This window comes from Lithobates pipiens, unplaced genomic scaffold (genome assembly GCF_037356315.1).
Source record: "Lithobates pipiens isolate NorthernLeopardFrog02 unplaced genomic scaffold, aLitPip1_a1.2 Scaffold_18, whole genome shotgun sequence".
Classification (NCBI taxonomy): Eukaryota; Metazoa; Chordata; class Amphibia; order Anura; family Ranidae; genus Lithobates; species Lithobates pipiens.
The window spans coordinates 233,984,701-234,003,250 of NW_027507758.1; the positions used below are offsets into that span (position 1 = coordinate 233,984,701).

At 44.4% G+C, this 18,550-nt stretch overlaps 1 protein-coding gene across 1 annotated transcript in view; it reads left to right on the forward strand.

The window, feature by feature from the left end:
• The first annotated feature begins 2,661 nt into the window (after positions 1 to 2,661).
• NUP43 (nucleoporin 43) overlaps positions 2,662 to 18,550 on the forward strand; it is a 34,262-nt gene continuing 18,373 nt past the window's right edge. The window contains exons 1-4 of the mRNA XM_077486673.1: positions 2,662 to 2,883; positions 13,204 to 13,326; positions 16,628 to 16,705; positions 17,604 to 17,775. Coding sequence (XP_077342799.1) covers positions 2,764 to 2,883; positions 13,204 to 13,326; positions 16,628 to 16,705; positions 17,604 to 17,775 — 493 coding nt within the window. The 5' untranslated portion in view covers positions 2,662 to 2,763. The remainder of the gene's footprint in view (positions 2,884 to 13,203; positions 13,327 to 16,627; positions 16,706 to 17,603; positions 17,776 to 18,550) is intronic.

Consider the following 18,550-nt stretch of genomic DNA (forward strand, 5'->3'; position numbering starts at 1 on the left):
TCCGATCCCGGAGGATGTGAGGGTGGCAATTCTGGAACTCTGCCACGACCACAAGCTAGCCAGTCACTTTGGCACTCTGAAAACGGCGGAGTTGGTGCAGCGTGTATTCTGGTGGCCGCAGCTGACTAATGACTGCAAGAAGTATGTGGAGTCTTGCACCACCTGTGCCCGGAGCAAGACTAGCCGGGCAAGAACCTGGGGTTTACTAAGACCCTTACCTGTTCCAGAAAGACCTTGGAAGATGATATCATTGGATTTCATTGTGGAGTTGCCCCAGGCTGAAGGCTTCTCTACTATTTTCGTGGTGGTCGACAGGCTGTCTAAAATGGCCCACTTCCTGCCTATGAAGGGCACACCTTCAGCCTTGGAAACTGCAAAGGTGTTCATCAAGGAAGTAGTGAGGTTGCATGGGGTCCCATCGAGCATTATATCCAACGTGGTATTCAATTCACCTCCAGATTTTGGAAGGCTCTTTGTGGTTCCCTCGAAATTGAGTTGGCATTCTCATCTGCCTATCACCCCCAGACGAATGGGCAGACGGAGAGAACTAATTTAAACTTTGGAACAATACCTCCGCTGTTTCTCTGCCTTCTCACAAAATGACTGGGTCTCTCTCCTGGCTATTGCCGAGTTTGCCTACAACAACTCGTTGCATTCTGCTATCAAACAGACACCATTTTTCGCAAACTATGGTTACCACCCATCCTTCCTGCCTGGTTCTGTACCTGAGTGTGCCATTCCTGCAGTGTCCGAAACAATGGACTTTTTCCTGACCAACAACAAGTTGCTGCAAGAGACTATGGCCAAGACTCAGGAATACAACAAGAGGATGTTTGATAGGAAGAAGCGGGGAGAACTTGTCTAAGTACCGGGCAACCAAGTTTGGCTCTCTACGGCTAATCTAAAGATGGCTTGCCCCTCAAGAAAACTGGGTCCTAAGTTTTTTGGTCCCTTTTCGGTCAGGAGGAAAATTAATGATGTAACTTACGAGCTGGACTTACCCGGTTCGCTGAAGATTCATCCAGTCTTCCACGTATCCCTGTTGAAACCCGTTACCCCTAATCCTTTCACCGGCTGGAATATAGGCCCACCTAAACCTGTAATCGTCAACAATGAAGAGGAATTTGAGGTGGAAGCGATACTGGACTGTAGAAAGAGGGGTAACCAAATCCAGTATTTAATCAAGTGGAGGGGGTATGGACCGGAAGATAACTCCTGGGAGCCAGAAAGCCATTTACATGCAGAAGAACTTCTCAGTGCCTTTAAGAGTGCCTACGCGGATAGATTGGCCCGGATGGGCATCATGTGCGTGCGCCTGTGCGTCGGCGAGCGCGCATGGCGCCAAACGGCCTATTTAGGTGTCCCCTGCAGTGTGCTCGGTGCTGTCCGATCTGCAGCTCCCAGTATCTTAGTACCCGTGATCTCGCTTGGAATTCCTGATCTCCTGATTACCCGGCTTGCCCCTTTGATCTTCCCCTGCTATCTCGGGCTCACCAGTCAGGTACGCAAAGTTTGACAGGCTGTGTCCGAGGGACACGCCTCGTCCCCGATCGCTACCCTGCTCACCCCCAGGGATGAGCACGAGCGGCAAGAACAAGGACAACACATGTGACTGGCTGTGATTGGACACAGCCAGTCACGCAGTGAAGAGCCATTTTAATTGGCTCTTTACTCTGATTGGGGAGGGGCTGTATCCAGGAGCAGCCAGAATGGGCGGATGTCATATGACGCCTGCCTCGAGGGATGAGAGGTTCTGGCCGGTGTCATTTTACAATAGGCCGGGCAGGCGGGCACCGGTTAATTTAAAAAAAATAAAAATAAAAGCTGATCATTTTAATCACCCCTGCCACTGTTCAGTGTTTTTTCTCATCCATTACTAATACAGTCTGCTGGAGATAGGGTTGCCCCCTGTCCAGGATTCACCCAGACAATCCCGGTTTTGAATCATGAGTTTGGATTTCAGGCGGACTTAAACCCATACAGCTGTGGGTGGCTGTCCGCGGGCAGGATTGGCATCACTGGGGTGGCAGGGCAATGACATGAGCAAGAGCAATTTGGCCGCACCCAATGTTCACTGCGGCGTGCTATGCGGACCACATTACTGCTCTCCTTGGGGCACCCAAAGTGTCCCAGGCCAATAAAGTGTTCAGATTTTGCTTGAAGAAAAGGTGGCAACCCTAAGCGGAGAGCTTCTGCTTTTGAAAAACTGCAGACTTACCAGCTGGATCATCAGATGAAAATAGAAGAAGAAAGCCTAAAATATCTAAGAATTGGTCATCTGCAATATAATACATGTTTGTATTTGGGTTTAATACCGCTTTATTTATGGTTTATTTTTGTGCGTTCTGGTATACAGAATTCATACAGGGGTAGGTGTGCCCCGCCCCCTCCCATGACCGGAGGAGACTTTTCCGAATGGACATAAAATTACACCGCGACCTATTTGAAAACTCCGCTTATCGAAGAAAGAGTTCCATATCTTCCCGTCTATAGTACAAGAGCCATCTTCTTGAAGCCTTATTGTATAATAAAGATGGGCTTAAGCTACGGCAAAATGGCCGCCTTACCGTTTGTTTTTCCCATTGTACTGGAGACATAAGTTGCTCCCAGTTCTCATTCATCTTGTCCCCAAGTGTATGACAGAAACTAGGTGGGGAATAGTTTCACCAATCAGGAGACTAGAGAGAGAAGTCGGCCTGTCATAGTTGTGGCAGAATTTGGCGCTCCATGTGCTGTGTGGGAGAAGAGCTGTGATTCCACATCATGGAGAACATCAAAGCCAAGTTCGTGTCTCAGAAGATCAGTAAGACCCGCTGGCGCCCGGAGCCGGCCTCCTCTCTGCAGCAGCCGGACCTGTTCGCTGCGGGCTCCTGGGACAATGAGGTGAGCATGGGCCGGATACTGAGAAACACAAGCATGGACCCTCCACACTGACCAATAATGGGGGCTGGTTAGGGAAAAAGCATCGCTTTATCTTTTCATTTCCTGCTACTATCAGTGGAGAATGTAATACAACCTATTAGTGCTTATGGATGCCATGTGATGCTGTATGACCATTCTGCCCAATGCTGGCTATGGCCCCATGCACACCACACCGCACACAAGAACCAACCTACCCTTTTCTGAAGGGCCCATTCACACTATAGCTGTACGTAAATCGCACAGGAACGCCGTGCAGTTCCTGTTTGCTACACATGCAGTTCTTTTCATTGCGATTTCAGCCCCATTGGTCTTGGTACTGAAATCACGCCGCGCCAAAAGTAGCGAACGTGCTACTTTTTGAAACGTACGGCAACCACGTTGCGTGGTACTTTTTTTGTACCATGCGATCCAGTGCGGGCGAATGCATTGCATTTTGGGCTGTTGGTAACCCCTGCAGCAGACCCCAAGCGCATTGCAGGTAGCCAGTGTCTTGCCGAGAAAGTTCCCCCGGCGGATAATGACTTAAGGACTCCCCGGTACTGCGCTTGCGCAGTACGAACGACTACGGAGCCGTTGAAGCTGAACACAGTCAGCTGTACTCAGCGCCTGCACACTACATTCTGCCCTATATCCAGGTTCAAGTTCCACCATCCAAGTAGTCATAGAGTTAGAATAATAATATGTCGAGCGCAGCGACACTGTGCCCGAAGCGTGGCGAGCGGCTCTGTTACAGGCGCCATGAACTGCTGACTCGCTGTGTTTAACTTCGGCTATTTTCGGCGGCTCCGTTGTGGTTCGTACTGAGCAAGCGCTGCGCCTGCATGGTACAGGGGGGTCCTTATGACAATGCGTTCCAGTGTGAATGGGCCCTGAGGGGTGCATTGTGACACCTTTTGTGTACGTTATGCAAACCTGTTGCATAAAATTGCAAAGCCCATTCACAGTAGAATCTGAACATCCACTGTATTTTTTTCCTTGCATGTATGCATGCATTTGATGATTTTTTTTTTTTTTTTGTGCATTTACATGCAGTGTATATGCATTTTTTTTTTTTTCTATCTGCGTCTGTCCTGTGAGGTTGCTTCCTTCTTCTCTTATTCCCTGGACTTCTATGTGCATTGTGTTGTGGAAAAATGCTGCATTCTCTCTCTTTTTTTGGACTGCACAGCACTAATGTGAACTATGACCATATGACTGGCTATATACAGTTGAAGTGCAGTCAAAAATGCATCCGACTGCATCAGGGGTGAACAGGCCCTCTATGCAATGGAATGCAGGGAACCATAGCTTTCTGTTGTGAACATGGAAATCTACTGTGTCATTGCAGTTACCTGCATTTTTTCAATGAGGGGAAAACGCAGGTCAATAGTAAAAAGCTAAATTCACACTGACATGCAGGGAAAATGGATTTAAATATGAAGATGTATTCATTTTTGGAGAGGTTTTTTTTTTTTTTTTTTTTTTGGTAAACTGCGTGGTGCAGCTCTGCACAGAAACCAATCGGCTTCCAGGTTTTATTGTCAAAGCTTAATTGATCACACTGAAGTTAGGTGATTGGCTACCATGCACAGCTGCACAAAATTTTGAGTGCCCCAGTTTAGTAAATCTACTCCAGGGTGTCTAGCACAACAATGCTGACTAGAAAGCCCCTGCTCTGCATACACTGTCCCTATTCTCACTATCTAATTTCTCAAAGATAGATGGCACTGGCATGGGTGCTCGTGAAGGGACAAAATGAATGCCAAGCCAACATTTTTTTTTTTTTTTTTTTTATTGTGCTGATGTGCGTTTTACACATGTTTTCATGCATTGCGTTAAAATGCTTACTTGTTGCATTTTAACGCAAAGCAGGTCAACGCAACATTGTAGTGTGAATAGGACACATAGAAAACACTTGTTTTTTTAATGTGTCAATGTGTTGATCTGCATTTTACAAGTGCGTTAAAATACAGATCTATGCACTAGTCTGAATGAATGGGCTTGTGTTGCTAAAGGCAAAACTTTTTTTAATTCTGGCTAGAGAAGGGTTATAACTCCTGTCAGGTGTGTGTGTGTGTGTGTGTGTGTGTGTTTTTTTTGTTTTGTTTTTTTTGCCACCTATGTCCTGTTGGGGAGCTTTCCCTTCACTTCCTGTCCCATAGCCAACACAGGAAGTGAGTGACAATCACTCTAAAGTGAGGGACTCCCAGGGTGTCACCAGAACTAGTATCCCCATTGTAAGATTTTCCCTTTTATTACTGTTCTGGTGTCAACCCAACATTTGGGATTTTCTGCTACTTTCAATGAAAAATGTGACGAATAGAGTGGGGGGAATCTACCTAATGGGGTCACAGACAGCATAAAATGTGTTCTAATCCCTCTCCACGCTATCCAAAAAAAGTTTTGCCTTTAGTTACGCTTTAAAGTTTAGAACATCACATTCTGACCAGGGGTGGTGGCTGGCCTCATTCATGGGACAGGACGCTGGCAGCTGCACCTATTTGCAGCTTTATGCACAGCCAGTGGTGATCGCTGCTGGATGCGCTTTGTGTGCATCTAGCAACGATCTCCGCGGTTAATTGCTGTCTGTGCAGACAGCTGCAAATGCACGTGGCCGATAGCATCCTGTCATTATAGTGAATGAGGCCAGCCACCAAAAACCGCAGCGGGAGCTGCCTCTACAGTTTGTACCGGCCTTAGTCGCTGGTGTGAATGTAACCTTATTAATGGTGTTTTTTGCAACTTTTTTTTTTTTAACAGAGAAACCCTGGAAATAACTTCCTAGACATAGGGAACCTTTACCAATATCAAATGTTTACAGTACATTGGTGTGATGGTCACTGGGCAGATTGCTCTCCTTAGGGCTCATACATATGAGCAGAAAAACATGCCACTGCTAGGGAATCTTTCCTCCTTTTCTTTTTTTTTTATTTTTTTTTTTATGCCCATAAACACAGCTGCATATTCTTTAATGTGGCCATGCGTGTGTTTGTGCAGTGTTCGGTGGCATAGGTAAAGAAAAATCCTCAAAGCTGAGTTTGGAGAGGCACTTGTGAGCATAATTGATGCACATACATCCATAAACACATCTAAACGAGAGCATAAGCATATTCTGGTGGCTAAAATAAATGAATATTCTAGCCAATAGAATGGCTCATACGCTCCCCCCCCCCCCAAATAGCAATTGTATTGATTTTCCAAAATTGTCAACAAAGGTAAAGTCTTAGTACGTTAACTGTGGAATCCACTTGATGTGAGAGCAAAATACAAACAACCATAGTCAATGGTACTACAGAATATGTCTAAGCTGAAAAATAAAATTAACCTCAGCTAGGTATCGGTGAAATATATATACCGTATATACTCGAGTATAGGCCGACCCGAATATAAGCCGAGGCCCCCAATTTACCCCCAAAAAAACTGGCAAACTTATTGACTCGTGTATAAGCCGAGGGTAAGACATGCCTGTCCATCCCTGTGTGTGTGTCCGTCCATCCCTGTGTGTCCGGCCATCCATCCCTGTGTGTGTGTGTGTCCATCCATCCATCCATCCCTGTGTGTGTGTCTCCATCCATCCATCCATCCATCCCTGTGTGTGTGTGTCTCCATCCATCCATCCATCCCTGTGTGTGTGTGTATTCATGTGTGTGTGTGTGTGTGTGTGTGTGTCCAGCCTACCTGTGTCCCGAGCCTTTGTCCCGAGCCTCCGTCCCGTGCCTTGCCTCCTTGCCTCCGTGCCTCGCCGCCGTGCCTTGCCTCCGTCCCGTCCCGTCCCGTGCCGTGCCTTGCCTTGCCTCCGTCCCGTGCCCTCTTCGTCGGCGGCCATTGTAAAATTCAAAAGCTGCGCCGCCGCCTTCGCCTGTGATAGGCGGAACACTGAATTTCCCAGCAGCCTGTGTTCCGCCTATCACGTACATCGTATCATCCTCGTCCGTAGTACGAGGATGATACGATGTCCGTGATAAGCGGAACACAGGCTGCTGGGAAATTCAGTGTTCCGCCTATCACAGGCGAAGGCGGAGCCGGAGGCGCGGCTTTTGAATTATAGAATGGCCGCTGTCTGTCTGCTCGACACGCTGATCGAGCGGGCAGACAGCGATGACTCGAGTATAAGCCGAGGGGGGCACTTTCAGCCTCAAAAAAGAGGCTGAAAATCTCGGCTTATACTCGAGTATATACGGTAGTAAGTCCTCACTAAAGTGGTAGTGTAAATTATTACAATATTTGGATAAAAAAAGGAGTACAGTAGAAAACAGCAACAATACAGTGTTCATTATAAACTAACAACAAGGAACCCGGTTGGGTTTAAAACTGTAGACATTCCTACAGTGCCTTTTAAAAAAGTATTCACCCCCTTTTGCATTTTTCGAGTTTTGTTGTCTTCCCACCTGGAATTAACATGGATTGTTTGAGGATTTGGATCATTTAATGTACAGAACATGCCCACAACTTTGAAGATGGCGTTTTTTTTTTTTTTTTTTTTTTTTTTATTGTGATGCAAACAAATAGGACACAATAACAGAAAAAGTCAATGTGCATAAGGCCTCATGCACACGGACGTTTTTACAGCCGCTTTTTTGAGCGTTTTTTGCAGCTTAAAAAGGCCTGTCCACGTTAGTCTATGGCTTCATGCCCACCTAGGCGTTTTTGAGCTGCAAATGGCATAGGCGTTTTTAAGCTGTAAAAAAAACCCAGGACCAGTGCGTTCCCTGGCGCGGAGCTAGAGCTGTAAAAACGCGAATCGCGGGAAAACGCGCACAAACGCGCAACATATTTTCTTTGTTTTCTGAGTGCTATAGCCAAGAGATGTTTCTTTAAAAACGCTACTTAACGCTAAAAAACGCGCAAAAACGCCAATGCAAAACGCGGTAAAAATCGCGTTTTTTAACGCCGATTTTTCCAGGCGTCGGAGCTAGCTTTGCAGCCAGTTTTTTAAAACGTCCGTGTGCATGAGCACTTACTATTCACCCTCTAAAGTCAACACTTTGTAGAGCCACCTTTTGTGACTATCAAAGCTCCCTGTCGCTTTGGATAAGTCTCTATGAGCTTGCCACCTCTTACCACTGGGATTTTTGCCCGTTCCTCCTTGCAAAACTGCTCCAGCTCCTTCGAGTAGCAATCTTTAAGTCTGACCACAGATTTTTTTATTGGATTGAGGTCTGGGCTTTGACTAAGCCACTCCAACACATTTACATGTTTCTCCACTTCAATACAGGGCACTTTCGCCCCCTTCCTTCCCAGCCCAATTTTCAGCTTTCATCGCTCTAGCGCTTTCAGTGACAATTGCGCGGTCATGCTACACTGTACCCAAATTAAATTTTTATCATTTTGTTCGCACAAATAGAGCTTTATTTTGGTGGTATTTATTCACGACTCCGTTTTTTATTTTTTGCGATATAAGTGCAAAAAAAGCGGAAATTTGGAAAAACAATATTTTTCTTTTTTCTATTTTAAAAGAAATCCAATCAAATCTAATTTTGTCATAAATTTAAGCCAAAATGTATTCTGCTACATGTTTTTGGTAAAAAAAAATCCGTTAAGTGTATAATAATTGACTTGTGTGATCACGGACATATGTACGCAAATGATCATGTACATATGTGTGCAGGTGATCACGTACATGTGTGCAGATAATCATTGGGACATGTGATTTTAGTGGGACGTATGTGGGGGACATGTTTTTATTATTGGGGACACGTGTGTTTTGGGGACATGTGTGGGGACTGTGTTTACACTGTGTGGTGTGTTGTGTGTTTTACACTAGACTGATCAGTGAGTAAAAAGCTGTAAAAACAGCTCATACTCACTGATCACCAGTCCGCTGCAGCGATCTGCTCTCCTCTCCTCAGCAATGACTTCTGTGTGAGGAGGGGCCGATTGCCTAGCAACCGGCTGTTTGTTTACATCACATGACGGCCGTGATTGGACACGCCGTCATGTGATCAGGAGTGCCAATCACAGAGCCCTCCTGTCGATCTGAGATGTGCCATGTCCGGGTGACACGAGCACATCGGGATCGCGCCGCTGCGCGGGATCCCGCTCCTTCTGAAGGACGTTCCTGAACATCCTATCAGAAGTAGACGGCTCCCACCCGGCCGTATATATGCATTGGCCAGGTGGGAAGTGGTTAAACCACTCAAGTTTTTTCTTTAGCAGTGTTTGGAGTCGTTGTCCTGCTGGAAGGTGAACCTCCGTCCTAACCTCAAATCATACACAGAGTGGTACAGTTTTTTGCTCAAGAATATCCCTGTACTTAGCACCATTCATGTTTCCCTCAACTCTGGCTAGTTTCCCAGTCCCGACTGCTGAAAAACATCCCCACAGCATGATGCTACCACCATGTTTCACTGTGGGTGTTCTTTGGGTGATGTGTTGGGTTTGCGCCACACAGTGTTTTCTTTGAAGGCCACAAAGTAAAATTTTAGTCTCATCAGACCAGAGCACCTTCCTCCATACATTTTGTGAGTCTCCCACATGCCTTTTTGCAAACTCAAAACATGCCATTTTGTTTTTTGCTAAAAGTAATGGCTTTATTCTGTCCGCTCTTCCATAAAGCCCAACTCTATGGAGCGTACGGCTTATCGTCTTATGTACAGATACTCCAGTCTCTGCTACGGAACTCTGCAGCTCCTCCAGGGTTACCTTATTTCTCTGTGCTGCCTCTGATTAATGCCCTCCTTGCCCGGTCCATGAGTTTTGGTGTGCGGCTCTCTTGGCAAGTTTGCTGTTGTGCCATGTTCTTTCCATTTGGTTATGATAGATTTGATGGTGCTCCTAGGGATCATCAGAGATTTGGATATAAATTTTATATATATATATTTTTTTTTAGAACCTAACCCTGACTTCGCAACAACATCCATTGTCCATTACTTGTTTGGAGAGTTCCTTAGGTCTTCATGGCAGTTGATTTGCAGCCTCTGGGGCCTTTCAAAAAGATGGTATATGTAATGACCGATCATGTGACACTTAGATTGCACACAGGTGGACATGATTTCACAAATTATGTGACTTCTGAAGGTAATTGGTTGCACCAGAGCTTTTTATTGGCTTCATAACAAAGGTGGTGAATACATACACACATGCCAATTATCAGTGTTGTTTTTTTTTTCTGAAAAATAGTTTTATGTATTTATTTTTCTAATTTTACTTCACCAACTTAAACTATTGTGTTCTGATCCATCACATATAATTCAGATAAAAAATAAAATTAGGCTGTAATGTAACAAAATGGGTAAAAAGCCAAGGGGTTGAATACTTTTGCAAGGAGCTGTATATAGCTACCTGACCACAGGTGGGGACAGGGAAATACCAAAATGATCAAAGATAAGGATCAGTGAGGGGGGGGGGGGGGCTAGTTAGGGTAAAGCTAACCTCTCCTAAGTCACTAACTGACCTGCCCATACTGCGAGTGCTAGAAAAGCTGAGTAAAAATATATAACATGATGAGACTATGGGAACATCGAGGAGTAGGGCAGAACCACTAATGGCTAGTAACAAGCAAATGTCAATGGGGACCAATCAAGAAAATCAGACACTGGTTCCTCGGGTCCCAAGTCCTTCATCCGTTCTTGTGTTTAGTAGACTTGCAAGGGGTGTCTGGACCTGTGGAGAGATCCTCTGCCATACTGGGGGTGGTTGGTGAGGTGGTGTAGACACAAGATCCCAGTCTGGGAGCTGAGGGATGAGCATTTCTAGGACATCACAGAAAGTAGCAAGATCTTCTGGATAACGCAGCATTACAGATTTACCTTGATGCTTCGCTGTTGAGCTAAAAGGAAATCCCCAGCAATAATTAATGTCTTTTTCTTGCAATGTGCGCAAGAGGGGTTGGAGAAGTCTGCTTTTGGAGGGTAATCCAAGAAAGGTCAGGGTAGAGCTGGATCTGGGTGTCTTTGAAGAACACTTTGCGATGAGAGCGGGCTTTTCGCATAATGTCCTCTTTCAAAGGTTAAGAGTGGACCCGGTGTTCTGCCAAAAACTGTCCCCCCATCAGATAGTGTCCGCCCCATGCTACGCAGCGCTTGCGCAGTACGGAGGCCAAGGAGACTCCGAAAGTCTCCGAAGATGAACAGCGTCTGCGCACTGAGTCCTGGTTCAAGCCCCACCATCCAAGTAGACATACGGTAGCACTTAGTAACAGGGCCCCTCGCGGGCTCGCTTCGCTCACCACACTTTGGGCACAGCCTCGCTTCGCTCTGCAATTTTTTATTCTAACTCTGTCCACTTGGATGGTGGGGCTTGAACCTGGACTCAGTGTGCAGGCGCCATTCATCTTCGGAGACTTTCGGCGTCTCCTTGTCTTCCGTACTGCACAAGCACAGTATAAGGCGGACACTATCTGACGGGGGACAGTTTCCGACACAACACCGGCAGACAACATCTCCTGGTTTGGAGGTTGAGCCTTTTGGTGGTAGGGCCCGGTGTGCTCCATCAACTTCAATATGCTTAGTTGGAGAGTCTACCAGCAAAGGGTAGAACAGGGTCTGCAAGGTGGATTGGAGGTCCTCTGGACCATCAGGTTCCGGAGTGCCTCGCACTCGGATGTTATTTCTGTGCCCCCAATTTTCCTCAACATGCTGCTGCATGTCCCGAAGAAGAAGATGGTGGTCAGATCCCTGGATCTGCGTGCTGTGGACCGCCAATTTAGTTTCCTGGATCTCCTCCTCTATCTCCACTCTATCCGCTTAACGTCCTCTTTGGTAGGCATAGTTTGGTGGTAGGAATGCCATGGAAAGGCATTTGGTGCAAGGGGTCAAGTACTCCAATCTGTGTGGGGCAATAACGGTGAGAGGATAGAAGATATGGTCCCACCAGTACTGCAGGTGGGAATTGGGGCGCAGGCAGCTGGTGGGTGTCCCAAGGTTCATGCCACGCTGAGTTATATGAAGGACAGGGAGCAGGTGAATGTGAATCTCCTGGTTTGTGAGAAATTGCTGGCAAGCAGACAGCTTTGGCATAGGACAGAGAAGTCCCTGTTGCCCCTCTGGGGGAACTGGGGTCCCTGGAGCGGGGCTCCCTCTGAGATTTTGGGGAGGCATGAGTAGATGCAGAGGCCTGATTGGAGCTTGCTCTTTGTATAAGCCTGATCAAAGATGATCAAAGCTCGCCACAGCGCCTAGAGGCGATTCAGTTCGCATTATGCGCTATACGTATGTACGTAAGTATTTCATTCATTCATTCATTCATTCATTCATTCATTCATCCCGAGTGTGTCGGGGGCCAAAGACAGTCCAACAGATGGGTCGAGGGAGTCCACGGAGCAGTCCAAGGGTGTGGGGGATCCTGGGTCATCGTCCCAGCCCCCTGCTTGCATGGGTCAGAGACCCATCCACAAGAAGCGCGGGAATGCATCCGAGCAGTGTGTGTAGACTGGAGGGGCCTGGACTGATGGTGGAGCCATGGGTGAGGCCGCCGGGGAAAAATACTTTTTCCCCTCCATGGGTGGAGGAGGTCTGCAATGGCCCCTGATCAATCTCTCCCTGTGAGGGACCAAGCCGATGAGAGGAGCAGGAGCAAAGATGCCTGGCGCCATTTTGGCTATCGCCCCCTGAGGGGAATGTCAGGCGTGGTGAAGTAGTCCTGAAAGCTGGCAGATGATGAGCCTGGCGGGGGTTGAGAGGATCCCGGACTTTAGTAGAGTTGGCGTTCCTAGGTTCGTCCATGTAGCTGGTAGTAAAAGTCCCCTAAGACTGGATTCACACCTATGCATTTTGCAGATTTTGACTACAGTCCATTTAACATTGTTTCCTATGGAACACGATCTGTAGTGCAAATCTGCAAAATGCAAAAAGCACAAAAAATTCATAGGTGTGAATACAGCCTAAAGTCCTGTTCAGCTGCGGGCTATGGGAGAGCTAAGTCCCCCCGGCTCATACGCTTTTAAATGCCAAGTGCCTGTAAATGTGCTTAAATACACTCATGAACACATGCAAATATGCAAGATTTTAGTTTTTTTTTTTTTTTCTGGCAGCGTTTTTGAAGTATATCCGTGTTCATGAGACCTTACAGATTGCTAAAAAGGTCCTTGTTAGCGATTTACTTATCTGAAAGGCAGAAATTGCTCAAGGAACCCCTAGCAACATCTGGGGGTACCCTAGGGTTATGCAAAACCTTGATTGGGAGAGGCTGCTGTAGAGTGACCAGTCCATAAATTCCCTTGGATTGTGGACGAGGTGAGTAATATTTATGCCATATGCATATTGATGGGGAACATGGTTTTTCCATAAAGAAAATTTGATCTACTAACGGTCCCCTAGTTATAATGTGATTCTATGGTCATAACTTTTCTCAATTGTGTTTTAGGAAAACAAAGTTTCCATATGGTCCACTGGAGAGTTTGGAACAATTACTATGGATGAAGATTACTTAACCGATATAAAATTGTTGTGTGAGATCAGACACAAAGGCGATGTAACAGACCTGCAGGTATTGTCACTTCTACAGTTTGTTCAGATTGTTCAGTCTGTATTTGGGAAATAAAAAGTACATTTTTATACAGCACAGTGAAGCCTAAACTATGATATGCCAGCATCCATCTATTGTGCTGCACAGGAGGTGACAAAATACAAATAGAAACTGGATACATTTACTAAAACTGGAGTGTGCAATCTGGTGGAGGTCTGCACAGAAACAGTCACCTTTTGAGGTTTTATTGCAAAGGCTTTATTGACCAAACTTAAGTTAGAAGCTGATTGGATACCATGCACAGCTGCACCAAATTCTGAATGCACTGGTTTTAGTAAACGTGACTAAAAATAATTCCCTGATAAGCAGCACTGAAATTGATTCCTTCCTTCTTTTTTTTTTTCCCTAACTATAGATGTGTAGATTTTATAGCGTGTGTGTGTGTGTGTGTGTGTTTGTATTTTGTGTGTCCCTGAGCTCCTTTTGGGAACATGTCAGTATGGCGGCACAACCTGTCATTGCAGAGGTGTGCACATTCTGAAAAATAATCATTCCTTCAAGAAATTGAGCCTGCAGTACTGAAAGACAACCCATAATTATTTACTAGAGCTGTCTTGATGGGTTCACTTTGTGTATCTTTATTAAATATCTAGTTTGATTTTATTGTAACTTTTCTGTTTCAATGTATTTATTGGTTTTATGCCAAAACTTAAATCGAAAGCAAGCATATAGGTCGCCTGCGCAGGGGCTAAAGAACGATCAGTTATTACAGCAGAATCCAAAAGGAATACGAATAGGCATGATATTGAAGGATAAAGAGTCCATGCAGCATGGCCTACTCACGGACATCCCAGGGTGGCTCAACTCCTGAGACCACCCCCAGGGCATGAAATCTGTTAGAACGAGAGAAAAAAATAACCAGAAATAAGGTAGGAGGGAGTAAGGGAAAGTCAGTCTAGAGAAGGAAGGAGAGAAAGGAAGCGGAAATAAAAAGATAAGTAGCCAGCTTCTGCTGGGGTGTGTATAGGCCAGGAATCGGGCAATGCAATAGAGCCAACTTTGCGCCCCTGTGGACCATTATATAGGAGAGGGTCTGGAGCAGGTGACCCGGGCGGGGACCTAGTACAACCTGAAAAGAACCTTATATGGGGCTTCTAGTGTATTTGTATTAAAAGAACATTTTGCAATTTATTTCCAAACCTTACTCCAGTCCTCTACAACTATTGGGGATTGGCAGTCCCGCTCCCATTGAGACATGTAGGAGAGGAATGCTGATGACGTGCGTCCATTCAAAGATGGGTAGATGGCTGAGATGAAGTCAGGGGCCCCTCGGGCATGTTGGCACGTTTTTTGATATGGGAAGGTGGACGTGCGGCGCAGGGCAGGGCAGCAATCCAATGTTTTAGTTGAAGAAAGCGAAAGTGCTTCTGTGTCTCTCGAATGGCCTCCCAGAAGGGAAAGGAGCGGGAGGAAAGAAAATATTGGTCCCGTGTAGAGCCACCAGGAGAATGCCTGGGTTTCTAAGGAACCTGGGGGAAAGAGGGGGTTATCAGTGATGGGCAGCAGTGGAAGGAAGACATCAAATTGTCCGGTAACTTTTGCTTTCAAGGGAAACTAATTTGAGTTTAAAGTTTTCCATGCCAAAAACCTTCTTTGTTTTGGATAGATTAGGACAGGATTGTCTGTCACAAATGGTTATCATTGGGAAAACAACTTGTCATTCAACTTTGATATCCAAAGTTGCATGACAAGTTGCACAAGTGTGAATAGAGCTTTTAAGCCGGGTACACACTAACACTAATGCCGCATACACACGACTGGACTTTCCGTCAGAATAAACTCTGATGGTCTTTCCAACGGAGTTCCGCTGAAACGGACTTGCATACACACGATCACACCGAAGTCCGTTCATTTAGAACACAATGACATATGACGGGACTTGAAAAGGAAGTTCAATAGCCACAAGCCTATAGCGGCCATTGCATTGTTTTTGGTCCGTTGGAATAGCATACAGACTAACAGTTTTCCCGATAGGAATTGATTCAGTCGGAAAGATTTAAAACGTGTTCTATTTCTAGAGCTGTCAGAATTTTTGAAAAAAAGTCCGCTGAAGCCCCCACACGATCAGAATATCCGATGAAATTATTCCGTCTGACCTTTTCTGCTGGGAAGTCTGGTCGTGTGTATGCTAGAGGTCAACCGATATGGGTTTTTCTCTGGCCGATGCCGATATTTAGAAATCATGGCGGCCGATAGCCGATATATGGTGCCGATTTATTTAAATTTTTTTGGGCCGATATGTTAGGTCGATTTTTATTTTTTTTTATTTTCATAGTTTCATAGTTTCATAGTAAGGTTGAATAAAGACACCAGTCCATCCAGTTCAACCTGAGTGGTTTATCCCCCTTCATCTCATAAAATCTAACAGACACCTTTCCCACTGGGGTGTTTTTTTCAGGCGCTTTTGGGATAAAAATAGCGCCTGTAAAGTGCCTGCAAAATGGCTCCCCTGCAGTCTGTGGGAAAGCCCGAGTGCTTTCACACTGAGGCGATGCGCTGGCAGGATCTTAAAAAAGTCCTGCAAGCAGCACGTTTGGAGTGGTGTAATACCGCTCCTCCACCACTCCTGCCCATTGATATTTACTTGTAAGCAACAAGTGTCAGAAAAGATTTAGTCTTTAAATGGTTAAACTGAGAACTCTACACACTGAGATGACTTAATTCATTCAAGTGTAAACATTGTATCTCTTTACTCTTTTCTTGGCAGGCTGCCCAGAGAGGAGGAAAGTCATTTCTATGAAGACTTGGCAACTTGCATTGGCTTCTATTACAGAAGTAATTTCCAAGTCCTGCTGTAGCTCTAAATCGGCCTTTTTATCAGCAAAATCAGCCTATGCCGATTAAATGGCAAATATATATCGGTCGACCTCTAGTGTATGCGGCATAACTGACAGCTCGGGTCGGTGCCGCTGTTCTAACCATGCAAGGTTAGTTCAACGATGTCTCCAGCTCAAATGTTTGCTGAATTCATACTGCCTGCATCCAGGGTTAAGCGATGGCTCTATTCGCATGTAACTACTTGGATGAGCTGTGGGCTGGGTTATTCCTGTCCTGTAGCCTGCCTCTTTGTTTATATGAGCTGTAATGAGGGGAATTACAGCTCAATGGAGTAATCAAAAAAATAATAATTGGGGGGGGGTTAGATAGGAGTTCAAAGGATGCCCAAGCTCATCTCTTATCATTGGCAATGTCCATATAGTGTTGCTTATAGTCACATTTTTTAGTTATCCTGACCTCATTCCTGACCTCATTTGTTTTAAAGTTTTTAGATCAAGAAAGGATTGTGACGGCATCATCAACTGGAAAAGTAACAATCTTTCGTCACCATCAGACAAACGAGGTAACATTGCATCTGATGTAGTTTTGCTCTTTTTGTATTTCCTTTTTTTTTATTTTTATTTTTTATCCACTTTCATTGTATTTTTTTATTTTTTTTGTTATACTCTCTTTTTTGAAGTGCTCATTAATTTACAGTGACTGTATTGTAGCCTTTGTATCTTACAAAGCCAATGAAAAATCTAAACTCATTAGGTCATAGTGCAAAGGTCAGATTAGCATATATTTGTAGCCTTTATATATTAGATAAAGAGTGCAGGGCTTGTGACTCAGCAAGTGATCCAGATCACTAGATCTGTCTCTGTTAAAGTAACTAAAAGCATTTTTTTTTTATTTTTTGTTATAGATAGTTGAGAGGGATTGAAACAGCAGTTAGGTTTTTATTGCTGTCTGTTCCCCTGTTAAGGAGATTCACACTTTCTATTTGTCCTGTTTTACCGGTATCCCTGAGAGTGAAAGTGAAAAAAGATCACCAGAACAGGAATTGAGGGGAAATCTTGCAATGGGGACCCTAATTCTGGTGGTGAGCCTCATTACAGCTAGGGATTTCCTCTTACATCCTGTTAGGGCTATGGGACAGGAAGTGAATGGAAATCACCTCATTGTTTTAACTTTGGATAGCAAATAATATATATATATATATATATATATATATATATATATATATATATATATATATATATATATATATATATATATATATATATATATATATATATATATATATATATATATATTTTTTTTTTTTTTTTTTTTTTTTTTTCCTGCCAATAAATACCTTATACAACGCACTTCTGGTTTCTTGTCTGGTAAAAAGCCTAGGCTTATGACATCATGCACAGCTCTCTCTCAAGTGAGACCTTGCATTTGTTCAATATTATTATTTTTATTTTTTTCTAAAGACATTATCAGAAAAACAGAAGTGGGAGCACGCTCATCAAAATGTTGACTCAAATGGCACAGGAGCACCGTGCACTGGTATTGTTTGCAACAGTCCAGAAATTGTGTCTGTTGGAGAGGATGGCAGAATAAATGTTTTCAGAGCTGACAGCAAAGACATAGTAAGAACGATAGGTAAGTTATATGACTCTTTATCAAGTAGGAGACACGTACAAGGGTTGTAGCTAGAGCAATTAAATCTTAACACAGGATTTAGATTATATAAAACTTGGGCTTCAACTTGGGCATACTGTTTCACTAAGGAAGTTTTTCTGCTTTATGTTTCATTTAACCATATGCTTAGCCTGAATTGCCTAAGTTTGGGGCAGGTTAACTTAGAGGATAAGTTCAGTTTAATGCCCAGATGTAGGGGTTGCAACAGGCCCCATCTTCTCCCCCCACTGCAGTGGGAAATGTGGGATCCAGCATCTCAGTGGTGGGGCCCAGGATCGCCCGTAGGGAGAAAAATGAAATGTTCTTAAGTCTGGTTTGTGTGAAGTGATTTGATGGAAAGGGTAAATATCACATGTCATGAATAAAGTAAAAATCATAAATGATTACAAAATGTTCAAACCTTTCCTTCTTGACATATCGCAGAAATGTGATCAAGCCATTCCACCTTTTTCCTTCACCCCCCCCCCCCCCCCCCCGATGGTGTAAAATTTCTTGGAATATTATTTGAATACTGTTTTTTCTAGCTTTTTTTGGTAATTATTGTATGGAGTGATGCATGTATTTTTCATCCAATTATTTGTTTGCACAATGTACACCAGAGCTCGAATTTTAAACCAAATTGTTCACATTTCAATAATGGCTTTTGATCAGTATTTTTTTGGATCAATTAAAAATATTTCAATTTTATCAATAACAACTGTCTTTTTTTTTTTTTGCTGCTAAAAAACGCCATGGG